The following is an 18,350-nucleotide window of genomic DNA, read 5'->3' on the forward strand; positions in this document are numbered from 1 at the left end:
ATTTAAAGTGTCACACTTCCCCCGCTTCCTCCCCAAGAAAACCTCGTCTGGCAAATAATCCATGGTGTTTCCAGAACACCTTATAAATATGCAGATAGGAGATATTTAGTTTTATGTCTGGGGACTGTCATTGTTTTGTTTTTAGTCTCCGGCCTAGTGTGGAACCTGGTGCTGTATATAAATCCTCAAGGACTCAGCATATGCATCTCAGAATAAAAGTTGTAATGAAGCTGCTGACTTTAGAACATTAGAAGGGCTTTTATTGTAAAGCTAGAAAAATTTCAGATAAATGAAGTACTAATTATGGAAAGGAATGGATCGAGGGTGAGAGTAAATCGTAAAAGGTCAGAGCCAGAGAGGCTGACTGGAACCCAGCAGGGTGAAGGGAGGGTTCTTGGCCCAGAGGTCAGGGAAGACCAGAGACAGTGTAGTTCTCGCTTGGCCAGAGTTGAGGGAGATAGTTTAGGGAGGGACTGAGATGGCAGGGCTGTGTTGTGGCGCAGCGGTGAAGCCTGTCCCTCGTGCCAGGTCCCACGTCTGTCCTCACAGATAGGTGTTGCATCCTCACTCTATGGGTGAGGAAACAGAGATCCAGAGATGTTAAACAGTCTCCCCTCGATGTTGCTAAGAGAGGAATCCGAAGCTGACCCTGAAGCTTGCTGTTTGCATCATGAGATACGGAGCAACGAATCTTTAGCTAGAAATAGTACCCTTTACAATGTTACTCTCCTTAAAACTTTATATTTTACTTTGTTTTATGTTTTTCTCTGAAGTTTTTTGTGGAGATGGAAACTTTTGCTTTTAAAGAAGTTTTGATTTTGATATTTTGTAAAACTTTTCAAAAATTTCAAATTGTCACAGCAGAATGGAGAGTGGGGCTGCACCACTAGGTAGCTAAACACGTCCTTGCAGTCGCACAGGTGACACCGAGTGGTCTTCGTGGCGCTGGGGCAGAGGAGCGAGGGCCAGGCTGGTGTGCACTGCTGCCGCCGTCCACGCTGGTGCTCACCGCACCGCAGTTCCACCGCAGTGCACATGCTCACCATCCCTCCTTTTTCTTGTCCTTACTGCTTTAAATCACAGCTTTCTTTGTAAAGATGGAGATTTCTTTCCATGAAAACTTCAGTTCTGCCTTTTAAAATTTCAGTCTGTTGAGTTTGGTACTCTTCTTTATAACTTGGTTATCACATGCGAGCCACAGTGTTTCAATAAATGGATTAATGGGCTGTGTCAGGGTTGTAGAAATTTCTCCTGTCTTTTAGGTTTTACTACATTGTTTATTCTGAATCAGATAATTCAGCGCTATGTTAAAGCATCACGGAGTCATGGTTCTCCTTCCGTACTAAGGTTTGTTTTTGTTTAAAAATAAGTTCAGGCATGCATCCAGGGGGGTGTCATAGGAAAGCAAGGAAGCCACAGCCCCTCAGTGTGAAGAAAGTTGAGCTTTGATTCACTGACTGGGTATGTGCCAAGAAAGCTGAAAAGCACAGAAGGGACTTTATTTCCCTGCTCTCTCTGCCTCCTGCCGCGATACACACAGATCATTAATACATAAAAACTCTCCTCTCAACTACTGGAGAAAAGGAAAAGAAATGCCAAGTAGATGTTGTGACATTTCTGTGGACTTGATAATCCATGAAAAATGTACAGTTAACATTTTTTTATTTGTTATAGATTTTATTCTTTGTGGAAATAATACTGAGTGAATCTGGTTTTATTCCTGCTGCCAAACTGTTATATTCACATTCTCAGTGAAAACCTAGGTACAAGGTTCATTGCAAACAGGGAGATGAAAGTCCCTCCTTCCCCCTTTTTTCTAATTCTCTGGAACACGGTGTGAAAATCTTACCAAACATAAAGTAACACCTGAAGTCATAGTCTGGAGATAAACCAGCTGTGTCAGAAGAATTTTCATGAAGGCAATTTTTAAGTAAAATAAGAATCATTAAATATCAACCAACCAAACTCTTGGTATTACTCACTTGCTCATAATGGGGAACTCCTGATATCCCAGGTCCGTGCCGACCTGCTGGGTCATTTCTGCCCAGGTGTATCATCTTCTTCCCAAGACAGTGAGACTTTGATTCTGCATTGCCTAAGTTTATGTAGCACTTAGTAACTTAGTTCTACTAACAAGTGCAAAATTTGAGAGACTTTAAAACAGTAGGTGTCTAGGCCCATTGTGTTGTTCAAGTCCCATTTTTTTAGGTAACAAGTTTCTGATATGTTGTTCCATAATACTCTTTCTTATTAAAAGACTTAAGCTTATTTGTACTCATAATTTTTAAACATTTATTTTATTTTATTTTTAGAGATGGGGTCTGCTGTGTTGCCTAGGCTGGTCTTGAACTCCTGGGCTCAACACATCTTTCCAAGCAGCTGGGATTACAGGCATGTGCCATCATACCCAGCTTACACTCATAATTTCTAAAGGAAGTTAAGGCTGCATTTTTTAAAAGTTTATTTTTAAACTTATGTTCAGTAAGTTACTCTGGTTTACAGCTCTATGAGTTTTGACAGCTACCACCACAGCCTTGCAACCACCACTGCACTCATGCTGCAGAGCAGTGCTCCACCTCCCACCACCCCTGGTGCTGGCCTGTATTTTCAACCCCTCCCCCAGTCCTAACCATGGCAACAACTGATCTGTTCTTTGTCCCTGTAACTTTGCCTTTTCTGGAGTATCATTTTGAATGGAAGCAGATACTGCATAGTCTTTTGAGTCTGGCTTCTTGTATTTAGCATAATGCATTGAGATTCATCTGTCTTGCTGTATCTTGTTTGTTTCTTTTCATAGCCAAGTAGTATTCCAATGTCTGGATATACTGTAGTTTGTTTATCCGCGCAGGCATTGAAGAACATTTGATTTTCTAGTTTGGGGCAATTACGAATAAAGCTGCTATAAACATTTGCATACAAGTTTTTGTATCAACGTAAGGTTTTGTTTCTCTTAGGTAACTAGGAGTAGAAGGGCTGAGTCATGTTGTAGGTATATGTTTAACATTTAAGATGTTGCTTCAGTACACCCGAGAATGGAAAAAAATTTAAAAAAAAAAAAAAAAAAAAAAATGGCCGGGCGCGGTGGCTCACGCCTGTAATCCTAGCACTCTGGGAGGCCGAGGTGGGCGGATCGTTTGAGCTCAGGAGTTCGAGACCAGCCTGAGCAAGAGCGAGACCCCATCTCTACTAAAAATAGAAAGAAATTATATGGACAGCTAAAACTATAGAAAAAAATTAGCCGGGCATGTAGTCCCAGCTACTCGGGAGGCTGAGACAGGAGGATCGCTTGAGCTCAGGAGTTTGAGGTTGCTGTGAGCTAGGCTGACGCCACGGCACTCTAGCCTGGGCAACAGAGTGAGACTCTGTCTCAAAAAAAAAAAAAAATAAAAAAATAAAAAAATAAATAAATAAATAAATAAAAAAAAAAGAAAAGAAAAGGAAAAGAAAAAAAAAAGATGTTGCTGGACTGTTTTCCAAAGCGGCTGCACAATTTTGAAATCCTCACCAGCGATGTGGGAGAGTGTCAGTACTTCTACATCTTTACCTGCATTTGATAGTGTCAGTTTTTCTTAATTTTACCCAATCTAATAGGTATGCAGTGGTATCTCATTGTGGTTTTAATTTATATTTCTCTAATGACAGTTGGTGTTGAGCATCTTTTCATGCCCTTTTTCCCATCCTTGTATCTTCTTTGGTAAAGTATCTGTTCAAATTTTATGCCCATTTTTTATTGGATTGTTGTTGAATTTTGAGGATTTTCAATATATTCGGGAAGCAAGTCCTCTGTCAGATATGTAATTTGCAAATAATTTGTCTCAGCTGTGGCTTCTCTTTTCATCTTCTTAGCAGTGTCTTTTGCCTAACGAAAGCTTTTAATTTTAATGAAGTCCATTGTATGAAATTTTTCCTTTATGGATTATGCTTTAGGTACCATAGCTAAGACCAACTTCACCACATGTTGTTCTAAAGATTTTATAGTTTTAGGTTTTACATTTAGGTCTGTGATGTGTTTTGGGTTAAATTTTGTATATGGTGTACTGTATGGTTAGAGGCTCATTATTTTTTTGCATCTGGATATCCAGTGGTTCTAATACCAGTTTTTGGAAAGACTGTCCTTTCCCTGTTGAATCTTCTTTGCACCTTTGGGAAAAAAAAAAAAGGATCACTTGACCATATATGTGAGTTTATTTCTGGATTCTTTCCTGTTCCATTGATTTATGTGTCCATCACACCGTTTTGGTTAGTTTTGTTTTATGATATGTCTTTAAATCAGATAGTGTGTTCTTTTACAAAATTCTTTTGACTGTTCTTTTTCTTTTGCCTTTCCTTGTAAATTTAAATGTCAGTTTGTAGATATCTATAAATGATCATGCTGGATTTTGATTGGAATTGCATTGATTTTATAGATCAATTTTTACACCTTGATATCTAGTCTTCTAATCCATGAATACAAATATATTTGCTTTTCAGTAGTGTTTTGTAATCTTCAGCATATAGATTCTGCGTGTATTTTGTTATATGTAAGAATTTCATTGGGGAGTGTTTTGTTGTAAATGGTAATGTTTTTTTTAATTTTCTGTTTTCCTGTTGTTTGTTGCATATACTGTTGATTTTTATATATCAACCTTTCATCCGTGACCTTGCTAAATAAACTTACTGGTTCCAGGAGCTTTTTTCTGGATTCTTTGGAATTTTTTTTTTTTTATGTAGACAATCATGTAATCTTCAAATAGAGACGGTTTTATTTCATCGTTTCTAATCTTCATCCCTTCTGTGTCTGTTTTTGCCTCCTTGCACTGCTTAGGACTCCAGCACGATGTTAAATGAGCATGGTGAGAGCAGACATCTTTGCCTTGTTCCCAGTCTTCGAGAAAAAGTGTTCAGTCTTTCGCCATTAAGTAGGATATTAGCTGTAGGTTTTTTGTAGATTTCCTTTTATCAAGTTAAGGAACAACTTTTTCGAGTTTGCTGAAAGTTTTCTTCAGGAGTAGATGCTGAATTTTGTCAGATATATTTTGTGTATCTGTCGAAGTGATCAGGTGGTTTTTCTTCTTTACTGTTAATACGGTGAATTACCTTGATCAGCTTTCCAATGCTGAACTCTGCCCTTGCATTCCTGGGATAAACCTCACTTGATGGTGATGCATTATTCTTTTTATATATTGCTGGATTCGGTTTGCTAATTTTTGGTTGAGGATTTGGTTCATGAGGTTATAATTTTCTTGTAATGTCTTTGATTTTGGTATCAGGGCAAATGCTGGTCTCATAGTGAATTTTTTATTTTAGTTACTGTACTTTTAACTCCAGAATTTCCATTAATTTCTGTCTTCTCCTTGAGAATCTCTGTATGCTGACTCTGTCATATTTTTCTTCAATTTTTTAAGCATGACTTCCTTTTTTTCTTTGAATATATTTGTAGAACCTGCTTTTTCTGCCACTTTGTTGGTCTCCCCCCTCTACCCGCCCTGCTAATTCAACATCTGAGGACACTTAGAGACAGTTTCTATTGACTGCTTCTTTCCCCCAGTATGGGTCATATCTTGCTGTTTCTTTTCATACAAGTTCACTGTAGAGGCTCAGCAGAAGATTCTCAAGACAGCAGAAGAAAAAAATCTGAAGATAAATCAATAAAAGTTGACTAATTTTTTGTTGAAACCTGGACATTTTTGAGAATATATTTTAGCAACTCTGTGTTCTGAGTTTATCTCTCAGAAGGTTGTTTCTGCTTTATGTTTGTTTGTCTATTATGTAACTTACCTAGGCTAAATCTCTGAAATCTGTCTCCTCTGCAGCTCAGCTATTACTATGTTTACTTATTTTTTACGTTTGGCTCCCTAGAGTTTGCTCCTGCGTCTGTGTGGGTTGGTAGGCAGTCAGCCTAAGACTGAACAGAGGTGGTGCTCACCCACCTCAAGCCAATAAGGCTTCTCATCTCTGTCGATGGAACTGGGTAGGCTGAGGGAGTGCATTCAAAGCTCAAGTTATTTTCAAGTTATTTTGGCTTTAATTCCTTCTGGGCCCTTTTGTGTCTCCTTTACTTGTGTGTGCAGCCTCGGAGTTGGTCACGAGTGTGTGGCTGGCTTGGACCCTGTCTAGTCTCCACCATTTATACTCACGGCCTCAGCCTGGAACATGGTTGGTTCAACCATGCAACCTGGGCTGATACGGCCCTCCCTGTTCACCCACCTCTGAGATTATCACTGCCACTGACACCACCACTGAACGTGGACATCTCCCACCACTCCAAGTGAGCCTCCTTCCACCCCAGCGGGGAAGCCACAGCTGCCGATCTTCACAGCCTGCCCCGCTCTGGCAGCACCTCCTTGTCAACCAAGTAGCGGGCAAGGGAGCACATGGACAGAATGCCACACATTCCCACTGTTCTTGCCTGAAGTTCAGTTTTTCAGGCATAAACACTTCTCAGATGGCTCTTTGCCTTTGGTTGACTTCCAGAGCTCTGATCTGGTTGTTCTTGTCAGTGTTGTCCAGCTCTATAGTTGCTTTCGGGTGACAGGGTTAGCTGCTCGCCTCGCTTGGCCATAGCTAGAACTTCTGCCTGGAGAAGCCTTTCAGCTAATACTAATTTTTGTTTAGTAGGCTTATAAAAATTCTCAGCGTTCACTTGATGTTTGGTGTGTCATGCTTGTCAAGCTAATTTTCTACGTTTTAAAACAAATGATTACTCATTAAACTTTATTTTAATATGCTCATAAGTTCTGGAATAGCATTCACTATTGGAATAACTGTCATTATTGCATTCATGGAGAAATTCCTTTGCTGTTTTCAGTTTAAGTAGTTTAAAAAACAAGATGGAGAAAAAAGCTACAGCCCTAAGTTACTTTCCTAAACATTAAATTTAAACTTACATGTTTGTAGATTATATTACATTTGGATACATTTTTATAAATATAGAAATGTCTTGTAGTTTGTAAGGATGACTTTAAATTCCGCTTACGACTCCTTTCTTGCCTCTGAGGCTTCGTGTGGCCACAGAGAAACTGGCCTAATGTTAGTTTTTCATGTTGAGATAAGATTTCCTGTTCAATTTTTTTGCACTTTATAGCAATTCTTAAAGAAAATAGCACTCTGAGGCTGTAATTATTCTTGTCACAATCAAAAGAGTTGTTAGTGTGTTAAAGTGGAATTTCTTATTTAAAAATTAACAGTCACTGGATCTTACCTGTGGGAGTTTGAGCATTCACTCTGTTCCTGTTCTTAGGTTAGTGAAAAGTCACCGTTGTTTGCCACTTGCCACATAGCTTTCCACCCCGTAGCCAACAGCCATGTGAATGGTTTCTCAGGTATAGCACAGTAATAGTAATTCAAGTCAGACCACGTTGTACGTGACTCTTCGTCTGTCTCTTGCAGGCCGCTTTGAAGAGGAATTTATCAAAATGCGCATGGAGCGACTTCAGGCCTGGGTGACCAGAATGTGCCGGCATCCCGTCATCTCAGAAAGTGAGCTTTTCCAGCAGTTCCTGAATTTCCGAGATGAGAAGGTAGGACATTTTATTATTATGGTCTTAGAGATCTGAGAGTTTTCACGTTCATGCCAAATTTATGTCTGAAAGTAGTTAAAAGTGTGTTGGTTAGTTCTCACTTCTTCCAATGACAATGAGGGGACAGAAATCTAAATCCCAACCATGGGGACTCATCATGATGTGTGAAGAGCTGCCTGCCCTTTCTTGGGGATTGATGGCCTCAGCGTCGGCAGGGGCAGGGAGGGCCGGTGGAGGATGTGATAGGTGAGCAGTTTTTTTCCAGATGCTTTTAAAAATAAAATATACCCCAAACTAGGAAGGGCGTTAGCAGTATGAAGGGAGGGGAGTAGAGTGAATGATTTCTTCTGATCACCTGTGACCTCGCGATGCAGCAGCCTTAGGAAAGGAAGAGCAGAGTCAGAGGTGAGCCCTGTGCTTGGAGCAGGCTGTTTTTCCACAGCTGTAGCTGTGAGTCCAGAGTAAACGCTGGTCTCTGCTCACCCTGTGGCCAGTCATTCTGCCGGCGGTCATCGGTTCTTTATTTAAGTCAAGAAAACCTGGTTGCCTGACATCTACTTTGAAAATAGGTTCACTCTGAATAAGCATTTACTGTACTCTTTATTGTATCATTTTATTCTCTAAAGACTTTTTCTCCATGGCAAATATTACATATTTTAGAAAACACTCTAAGAATAAAAGTGTGAGTTAGCTCAGAAGCAACAGCAGATGCTAAATATGATCCTGGAAAAAAATTATGTAGTTATTTTTGTCTTTAATCAAATAATAGAATATCATATATCCTACTGGAACTTTGTAGCACTTTTCCCTTGAAGTGAACACATTTACAGTAAGTCTTAAATATTAGTATTCTATCTGTATATGTTTGTAGGCATGTGCATACACTTAACGTGGTATCAATATTTGGTCCTTGCTTTCAGTTATTGCCTATTTCTAGAATTGACAGGATCTTTTGACGTTGCTGGGTAGGGAATTAGAAAACATTGAAATGCTTCAGCATTTCTTTGTGAATTTGTAAATATCATAGGCCTAGCCTTCCTTGTAGGCTGTTCTAGCAAGCCCTAGTTCTTCTGGTGAGGGATGATACTCAGTCACAGTATTTATGGCATGAAGCTATACAGTAGTGAAACTAAGTTCTTTGAGTGAGTTTAGTGTTTTGTTACATTGTAGTTAAAAAACAACAAAAAAACACATGGAACCCTTCCAAGTGTGCTGCCCTCCTGACTCCCACAAGACTTTAACAAGAGCTTATTTGATTGATTTGCCAAGGATTTGATTTAGAAAGCACTTCTAAAGGTCATGTTTTATGCATGGTAGGGTTTAAGAATAATAATAAATCCTAGACATTGGTGGTTTTGTTTGAATGGCTGCCACCTTCAAAGATTGATCAGCTCACCATACAAGTGGTGTGAGAGAGAAAAGAACAGTTGCACTCAGAGCACTTGAGTTCTTGTGTTAGCTCTGCTTCTAACTGCCCCTGTGATCTTGGTGAAGGCATTTAATCTCTTTGGGCCAGAATTTCTTCACCTGATAAATGACAGTGTAGAATGAGATAAAAACTGATTCTGTGGTCAGTAGCAGCTCATGTAAATAAATGATGGCCACAGAAAATCCCAAAGAATCTATAGAGAAAATATTAAAAGTGGTTAGTTAGTAAGGTAACTGGATACAAGATATTGCAAATTTATCAGCAAAACCAGAAATTGAAAGTCTAAAAAAAACTACCATTTACAATAGCATCAAAAGTATCAAACATCTAGGAATAAATACAAGAAAATGTTATAAAATATTTGCATAGAAAACTATGAAACACTACTGAGAGAAATATAAAAGAAGACCTAAATAAATTTTCTAATACTGTGTCTCATTTTTATTGGAAACAATAAAAATGACTTATGCCTAAAATCAAAGTACTCAGAATAGCCAAGATGCTCTTGGAAAAGAATGAAGTAGGATTGGATGCCAAAACTCATTGTAAAGATAAAAGAGTTTTAAAAGTGTGGTATTGGCATAAGGCTAGACAGACAGACCAGTAGAACAGAAGAGAGTGGACGCTGGCTTTATGACAAAGGCGACTGTGAGCGCAGTAGGGTAAGGACAGTCTTTTCAGTGAGTGGTGCTGGGTCAGTTGGATGCCTCGGAGTGGGGGTCGGGGAATGAAATGTGCTCACTACCGCACAACGATCTACGCACAACGATCTACGGTTGATTTTGTTAGGGTTGATATCCGTATTGTGGTTGTGTTTTTAAAACATGAACTTATCTGTTAAAGATACATATCGAAGTATTTACAAGTGAAATGATATGATAGCTGAGATTTCCTTTAAAGTAAGCAAAGAAAACCAAGAACAAACAAACAAAGACAGAATGGAGGAGAGTAGCTATGAAACAAGATTGGCAGTTCCTGGGCAGCGGCCGCAGGCAAGTGCACGAGTGCGCTGAGGACTGGGCCACGGGTCTCTTGTGGCGTCGTGGCGAGACATTTGGAAAATTTTTTCTGCTCTTTGAACACTGGTTGAAAGGAATATGCCAAAACTGTAGCCAAAGGAGGCATTATGCTTCCAGAAAAATCTGAAAAGTATTGCAAGCATCAGTGGTAGCTGTTGGATTAGGCCCTAAAGGTGAGGGTGGAGAAATTTAACCAGTTGGTGTGAAAGTTGGAGATAAAAGTTCTCCCACAACATGGAGGCACCAAAGTACTTATAGACGACAGTGATCATTTCTAATTTAGAGGGGGTGACATTCTTGGAAAGTGTGTAGATTGAAGTGAATAACTATTGAAACGGCATCATGGGAAGCCGCCTGTGCCACTGATGTTCTGAGAGCTTTCGCCATGAAGATTGGCAAAACGTTGAAGCCGAGTCTGTAAGGGCTTATTGTACTTTTCTCTCCACTTTTTTTTATGTTTGGAAGTTTTCATTGTATGCAGTTTTGAAAAAGCCAATTCCAAATGGTTCACAGATCTAAATGTAAAAGGCAACGCAGTAAAGCTTCCAGAAGGTAATGTAGAATAGTTTCATATCCCTGTAGTAGGGAAGGACTTCTGAAATAAGGCACAAAAAAAGAGTAACCGTACAGAAAGAGATGGGTAAGTTAGACATTTAAATTAAGAACTTCTTTTTTTAGAAGTGCTAGTAAAAGTGAAAAGCCACTGAGTAGAAGATGTTTGCAACATGTATAACCAACAAAGGGCTAGATTTTAGAATATATGAAAACCTATACAAATTGCTAAGAAAGATAAGCGGCCCAGTAGAAAAATAGGCTGTTTGGTAATGTACTTCACAAAAGAAGACATCACATGTGTAGAAAAGTACTTAATCTCATTAGCAATGAAGAAATGTGAATTAAAACCAAAACATTATAAGATACTACTACATACTTACCAGAATGGCTAAAATTAGAAAAACTGACCATACCAAGGGTCTTCTTGAGGTGCTGCTGGGCTCTGCTGGTGGCACGTTGGTGAGGCCAGTTCGGGAAAGTTCGGCATTTACTGAAGCTCACCCAGCATTGCCACTCCCAGGTACACGCGTGCACATGTGCACCAGGAGGAGTGTGCGTAACAGCTTTATTCGTCATTTGATGGGGTGGCTACCAGTAGTAGAATGGATAAATAAATTGGGGCATAGTCATACAACAGAATATTATACCACAATGAGACGGACGAACTATGGCTATTTACAACAGTGTGAATATATTAATAGTTCCTAAGCAATGTTGAGCAAAAGAAGCCAGACACAGAAGAATGCGTATTATAGGGTTCTTTGCTAGTTGAAAAAACTGACAAAACAGTAGCTTAGGATGCATGCTTAGGTGGTAAAACGCTAAACAAAGTGTCTTAGTCTGTTTATGCGGGTGTAACAAAATACCTGAGACTGGGTAGTTTATAAAGAACAGGAATTTATTTCTCACAGTTATGGAGGCTGGAAGTCCAAGGTCAAGGCACCGGCATCATGTTGGCCTTTAAGTTTCAACACATGAATTTTGGAGGGGACACAAACAGTAGCAGAAAACAAGGAAATGAAAACCATGAAAGAATAATGATTACCCTTGTAGGGGAGGGGAGTGGGTGGCAGTGACTGGGAAAGGACATAAGGGGGCTTCTGGAAAGCGGGGTCTTTTCCCACCCGAGGTGATAGTTACACAGGTATTCTTTTGTTAGAATTCATTGCACTGTATATTTTTGCTTTGGGCACTTTCCTCTCTGTGTGTATATCTTAAAATAATACATTTTTAAAAAATAGCTCATAATATTGTATCCTATCTTATATTTTAGAAAAGCATTTACCTTTTTTAGAAAACAGTTAACCTAAACATTTCAGGCACTTTGTCAACATCTACAGGTTGTGTTTATTCATTGCATTTATATTGATAGCTATTGGAAAAGGAATGTGGCTAAATCAGTTCACTCTCAAAAGACTTGGTCTTATAAGGACCGTTCTGTGAAGCGACACTGTTCGTGCACTGAGCTTACGTTTGAGCTATGTGGGGATTTGGCCCGTGGTACAGAGGGAGATGGAGTGGGAGCTGCTTCCTGAACATGAGAGAGAGAGAGATGATCAGCGAGCTGATTCCATTAGGGAACTTTGGGAGACCAGTTTGACTCTGCTCGCCACGTTACATTGTAATGTACTCATTTACAGGAATGGAAAACTGGAAAGAGGAAGGCTGAGAAAGACGAGCTGGCAGGAGTGATGATATTTTCCACCATGGAACCAGAGGCACCTGACTTGGACTTAACAGAAATGTGAGAGACGCTGCCAAACTTTCCTTTCTCTCAGTCCGCATCCACCTCCTTTGGCTTACAAGTCTTGCCCAGTATAGCCACAGCTGAAATTCAGATCATCAGATTAGAGTTTACAAAATGAATGGGGTTTGTAGTCAGATGACAAGAGAAACATTAGTACATAGAAGTACTGTCTTTCTAACTGTAACATCAGACTGAGATCTGCTTCCTTGAAGTCAGTGATTTCATAGTTGACACAGTGTTTGGTAGTTATTTCCAATAAAATGTGATGGAACCGAATGGCACGGAGCCACCCGACACCCACGTAATACTCAGCAAGGCAAAAATCTTTGAACATGGCCCTGCAGGAAGCAAACTCTAACCCACTTTTTGTGGACATTTTTTTTTTAATCTGTTATTTTTAATCATTTAATTTTTTTTAATACAGCCTCAGGTGAAACTTGAGGGTATTTCCTTTTCTGTATGAGGACTAATAAATCTTTTTTTAAAGAAGTTTTTTTTCTTATCATAAAATCATTGCTTATATGTTACCAAAAATATAGTCAAAGAAACATATGCACACACAGTCTTTCAGCTACCCAGAGAGAAAATCATGTTAAAGTTTGTGTGTGGTCTTCCAGACCCTCCTCTGGGTGTATGTAGTTATAGGAAAAATTATTTGTTTAAACCGAAACGACCTCACACTGTACAGCTGCTTTTTTCATTTAAAAGTATACTGTGATGGTCTTTTCAGGTTGGTAAATATACTTTTTTTTCTTTATTACAAAATTTTTACAGGGTTACAAACGTTTGGGTTACATCTATTGCATTTGCACCACCCAAGTCAGAGCTACAAGTGTGCCCCTCCCAGACCGTGCTTACCACACTCACTAGGTGTGAATTTACCCATCCCCTCCCCGCCACCCGCCTGATCCCCAGTGAATGTTACTTCCATATGTGCACATACGTGTTGATCAATTAGTACCAAGGTAACTATACTTTTTACATCCTTAAAGAACAGACATCTTAAGTATCACTTAGGTGATTATGCATTCAGATTATTGTCTGTTTCATTAGAGTACTTGTTGGAATCAATGAGCAGCTATCATAGCAGCCCATACTGTTTTATAGATTTGATGGTACCTCCAATGATTGGAATTTCACTGAATAAGATATTCAAGAAATGATGATTTTATTTACTTTCTAATAATTTTAGTTAAAATTCCCAAGGAACTGAGGGGGGAAAGGAAGCAAGGTTATATACAGCAAGTACCTGCGGTTATGTGTGGTCTGAGTCCCCCTGACCCCTTGTCTTTCCTCCTCCCGTGTGCCTGGCGCTGGCTGTGCCCAGAGAGCAGAAGTGCGATGCCGTGGGGAAGTTCACCAAGGCCATGGACGACGGCGTGAAGGAGCTGCTGACCGTGGGGCAGGAGCACTGGAAGCGGTGCACAGGACGTAGGTGCCACTCCTCGCGGCCGGGGTGGGCTTCCAGCTGGCAGGGAAGGCGCGGTTTAATGACCCTTGTCCTAGTGGGGAACCTGCTACCTCAAACGGAAGTGAATTGGGTGAACCACAGTAATGTCACGCCTATAATTCTGCTTAAGTGAGCGTCTCCACCCAAGTTAAACAATAGAAAATTGACTCTAACAAAGCCAGTTCAAGAAATCTCATAAAAAACACCGTGTTTGCTCAGTAGTTCCAGTCATTTTGGGCTTTATAATCCATGGAAAGTTAATCTTTTTGCATGTTTAAAAGGTACTTGTAATTTAGTTTTAACCTCGTGATTTTACTTTTTAATCTTTGTTCATTTGATAAGATACTGTATACGTGACTAAAGCCATAATTTTTAGGAAAAGCCAGTATAGTTGGAATAGAAAATACGTCAGCCGGCTCAGACTGGGAGCCCTGCTGAGGGGAGGGTGACAGTGTCAGTCACGGCTTTCTGCCCACTCCTGCATGTCCCCAAGAACTTCTTGCCTCCCTCCCTTTCGTTCGTTTGGAGAGTCGTTTTGCAAACCCTTTCTGCCCATGTTCCCTAGAACTATGCAGCTCTGTTGTCAGATATCCCAGGATAGAGAAGCGCTGTCAGCTGTCCAGCTATGGGGAAAATGCCGCAGCACGGTCCCCTATTGTGCCCCAATGCTCCCAACCTCACTGAAACGCTGGGGCGGCCACTGCAGTTGATTTCCCGCAGGTGTCCTGACTACTAGGGGTTTCTCTCCCCCGTGTCTGTCCTGCCCCTGCTGGTGGCACAGAGAAGAGCGAGCGCTGCTAGCCTGTCACTACGCATTCTCCAGCCTTCAACTCATAACACCCTACAGGAATATTCGTTGTATTCAGTTATTATTTTTTAAAGAAAAATGGCTTCTACTTTTGTAAGAATAATATAGACACACTTTTATATCAGCCGTTTGGTACTCAGTATAGGAAAGGGCTTAATTATTTTTGTAAAGAATTTTTTAAGGTGGTGTTTTTCCTCTAAATAAAAGGAAAGAATCAGCATTTGAAATCCAAGAATAATTTTAATGAACAGGAAACTAAACTTGGGGTGACTTGTGGATGAATTAATAAAATCGCACAGCAAAGGCAATAGCAATATTAAGATCTATTACTAGTATATCCAGACCTGGAAATCTAAGCTTCACATTAGGAATCAGCAAACTATGGTCTGCAGACCAAATGCAGCCTGCTGCCTATTTTTATAAATAAAGTTTTATTGGAACACAGCCACACCCACTTATTTATGTATTGTCTGGGGCTATTTTGTATTACAGTGGCAGAGTTGAGTAGTTGCAACAGAAACTTTTGGCCCCACAAAGCCTAAATTATTTACTATCTGACACTTCGCAGAGAAAGTTTGCCAGGCCCTGTCTTGCCTGTGCCATTGGCCAGTGTCCGTCTCCCCATCCCAGTGGCCCCTGCCATCCACATGCTACTGCACATCAGCAGAGCAGTTGGCAGCATGCAGCTCGTCCTGCTGGAGGGGCAGCTACCAGCAGGGATAGCAGTTGTTCCTTCCCCATGGCAAGGAAGTATGATACTGTGCCCTAGATATAAGCCTGAAAAATATATTTACAAGTGCAGCTTCTAGAAAACAACTTCTGTGTCAAGTCTTGGGTCACACAGAGTGACTCATGAACAAAATGGGAGTGGCACTGTTCTCTAAAGCATAAACAGAGAGCCTCAGTGCCAAAGGTCATTTTGGCAGAAACTCTTACAGGGCCATCATAACAAATCATTTAAAGCTATTTCTTTGAAAGCTGTGTTTTTAAGTATGTGTGAATCTTACAGTCAGAATTTTTTAGGATATCACAAAAATCTGGGACTATGATTTCTTTTAGAGAATTCAATCCTTTATGTCTAACATTTGGTCAGCTCTGTTCTATGTAATCTGTAAGGCCAGATTTATAACACGAGGAACACTGGCTTGAGGCTGCTCTTTTGGGGGACAGGGGAAAGAGATGGAAGCACTTTGTTTAGGATTTAATTCAGGCATGTCTTTTTTCTTCTCTTCTCTCACAAAATAATTTTTAAAAATTCCTAATCTATAAAGAAAACTCTAGCTCACACTCCATGTGGTGAAGCACATGCCAGTGTCTTTAACCCCGGGCGGAGAGGCAAAAACTGAGGCACAAAAGCATAAACAATTCATTAAAATTAACTGAGCTAATACAGCTTGAATTTGTATTTCCTGATACAAGGAGCTTATAGACCTTACTTCAAATTTCTCTGGCCTGGACATTTTTCTTTTTCTACTTTAATACTGTAAATATTAGTCTTTAAATCCAAATAATGGTTTCTTTTGAAAGGCACAGATACCTTTCAGGCGACTATGTACAAATGCAAAGAAAGTAGCCTAAGATGCAGAGACTCTTCTCTGAAAGTTCTCCAAAATGATCCTAGAATTTTAGCACCTTAAAAAGGAACCATAGGGATCATTTACTGAATCGTCTCATTATACAGATGAGAAAACTCAGACCCTTCCTCCCTGATCCTGTGAAGTCGGACTGTTGTATTTTTCTCCACACCTTGTTGCTGTCAGTTTTTGTTTGGTTGGTTATTGGTTTGCAAATGATCATTTATACATATATACACAAGAGAGGGGGAAATGCGATGCGTTTGGACTCACAAGCCAAGTCCACCGTTTATTGGCCTTGTGACCTTGGATAAGCAGTTGAGTTGCCTGAGCCTTATTTCCCTAATCCTCAGCATGGAGAGGTGTCTCTGCCTCTGGTAGGCGGGGTATCGTGAGGACCGAGCACGGGGGAGGGTGTGAAAGTGTTTCATAAACTAGAATTCACCTAAAGGAGCTTCCGTTTTGCTAGGTTTCATTCAGTACATGAGAACGTCGGGTGGTGGTGAATAGTATCTACCATTAGTTGAACAATCAGTCAGTTAAAAATAGTTGATTGAAAAAATCATTAATTGAAAAATCAATCACTTTTGCATGAATATTAAAGAATATAGACTATTTTGAATCACTTTAAATGTCTTTTATTGTAAAGTAATCACATGTAGAAAATAGTTGAATCTGAATAGCAAAAGTTCAGTTTGCTCAGAAGACTAGTTAACAATTTATTCCTTTTTCTCTTTCAGCGCTACCCAAGGAATATCAGAAGATAGGAAAGGCCTTGCAGAGCTTAGCAACTGTGTTTAGTTCTAGTGGCTATCAAGGTACGTCTTTATTCACTGGGCCTTTAAAGGTGTCTTATCCAGACCGGTCCCCTCTTTGGGGTCTTGTAGACAGTAACTGCAGTGAAGCCCCTTGTCCCTGACGTGCAAATTGGCTGGGCTGCCACGCTCAAGATTTTGTACTGTCACCTTATGGCTTTTGAGAAAAGTGAAAGGTTCTTATAATTTATATTTTCTTACTAGTTTGTTTGCCTTTCTTTGCTCTCAAATCTTTTGTTTCACTGAAACAAGTAGCCATGGTGTGTAAGACTCTAGTCTTCATATCATTTCTCTGCCAAACTCTGTCAAGTCTTCCTATTTTATAAAGGCCAGATTTCATCAAGGTTATTTGAAGGAAACATATTTGACCAAGTAACAAACACATAATGCCTAATTTTCTCCTTAGCACATAATTGTTTCAACTTAACCCATACATGCATATCTTACCCATGGTGTTAAGAGTTCATGGTTTACATAGGCAGCACTTGTGAGAATAAGTTAGCTCTTTTCCTTTATAAAAAGGAAAAGGCATGTGTCAGCTAGGTAGGACCTATTAAATCTGAGTATCTCCTATCACTTACTGAAATAATAGAATTGGTGCTTTCACCAGGCGTTTATCCTGACACCCAGGGAAGATAGTGCTTTGGATGTCGGTTTCTGACTATTTTAAGGAATAAGAAGTCAGACTCACCAAAATGTAAGATTTGGAGCTCCCACATAGCAGTGTTTCTTGTTGGCCTGGCTTAACTGTGTCTTGTCAACACTTTTAGACAGGAAGGGGGCTTTGAGGTTTGGTTGGCCTCTTCGAGGAACCTGAGGCCTAGAAAGAGAAGCATCTTGGCCAAGGTAACAAGGGGTTGGTGGAAGAGCCAGGACCAGAACCACTGCCTGGGGACCAGGCCCAGGTCTAGGAGCCCCTCCATCTTCGTGGCTCTGGGGTATCCTGACAGCATCTGTGACAGAGATGCTGGAAAATCACCTACTTGGTCCTGATGTCAGAATTCACCTGCGGCTCTGCCTTCCTTACCCTCACCTAGGAGCCCTCTCACTGCTCTTCAGCCCGGCCCACAGCTTCCCACCGTCGCCTCTTAGTCCACAGGAGTCCCTGTGGGAGGGCCGGCTCAGCACTGGGGCGCCCAGCCTCATCCCTCCGAGCCCGGCCGGTGCCTCCCAGTCCCAGCGAAGTTCCTGTGCACACGGAAGGCTCCCTTTCCCACACACTGTGCCCAGACTCAACAGCTCGCTCAGGGTGGAAGAGCTCACCCCTTTCTGAATTTAGTTAATCTGGATTTCTTCATTCCTACAGCACTTCAATGACTTTATGGAAAAGCATGACTTTTTTAGTTTATTCAGTGTTTTCTTATTGTGGCTAGAGTAACAATTTCTTGCAGTCGTCTACATCCTAACTGCAAATGGAAGCCTAGCAATGATCCTTCCAGTAACTTCAGAGTTTG

At 40.4% G+C, this 18,350-nt stretch overlaps 1 protein-coding gene across 1 annotated transcript in view; it reads left to right on the top strand.

The window, feature by feature from the left end:
• Nucleotides 1–18,350, top strand: part of SNX9 (sorting nexin 9) — a 114,253-nt gene that overhangs the window by 85,064 nt on the left and 10,839 nt on the right. The window contains exons 10-13 of the mRNA XM_069487502.1: nt 7,369–7,499; nt 12,143–12,246; nt 13,577–13,680; nt 16,822–16,899. Coding sequence (XP_069343603.1) covers nt 7,369–7,499; nt 12,143–12,246; nt 13,577–13,680; nt 16,822–16,899 — 417 coding nt within the window. The remainder of the gene's footprint in view (nt 1–7,368; nt 7,500–12,142; nt 12,247–13,576; nt 13,681–16,821; nt 16,900–18,350) is intronic.

The sequence above is a fragment of the Eulemur rufifrons genome, chromosome 15 (genome assembly GCF_041146395.1).
Source record: "Eulemur rufifrons isolate Redbay chromosome 15, OSU_ERuf_1, whole genome shotgun sequence".
Lineage (NCBI taxonomy): Eukaryota > Metazoa > Chordata > Mammalia > Primates > Lemuridae > Eulemur > Eulemur rufifrons.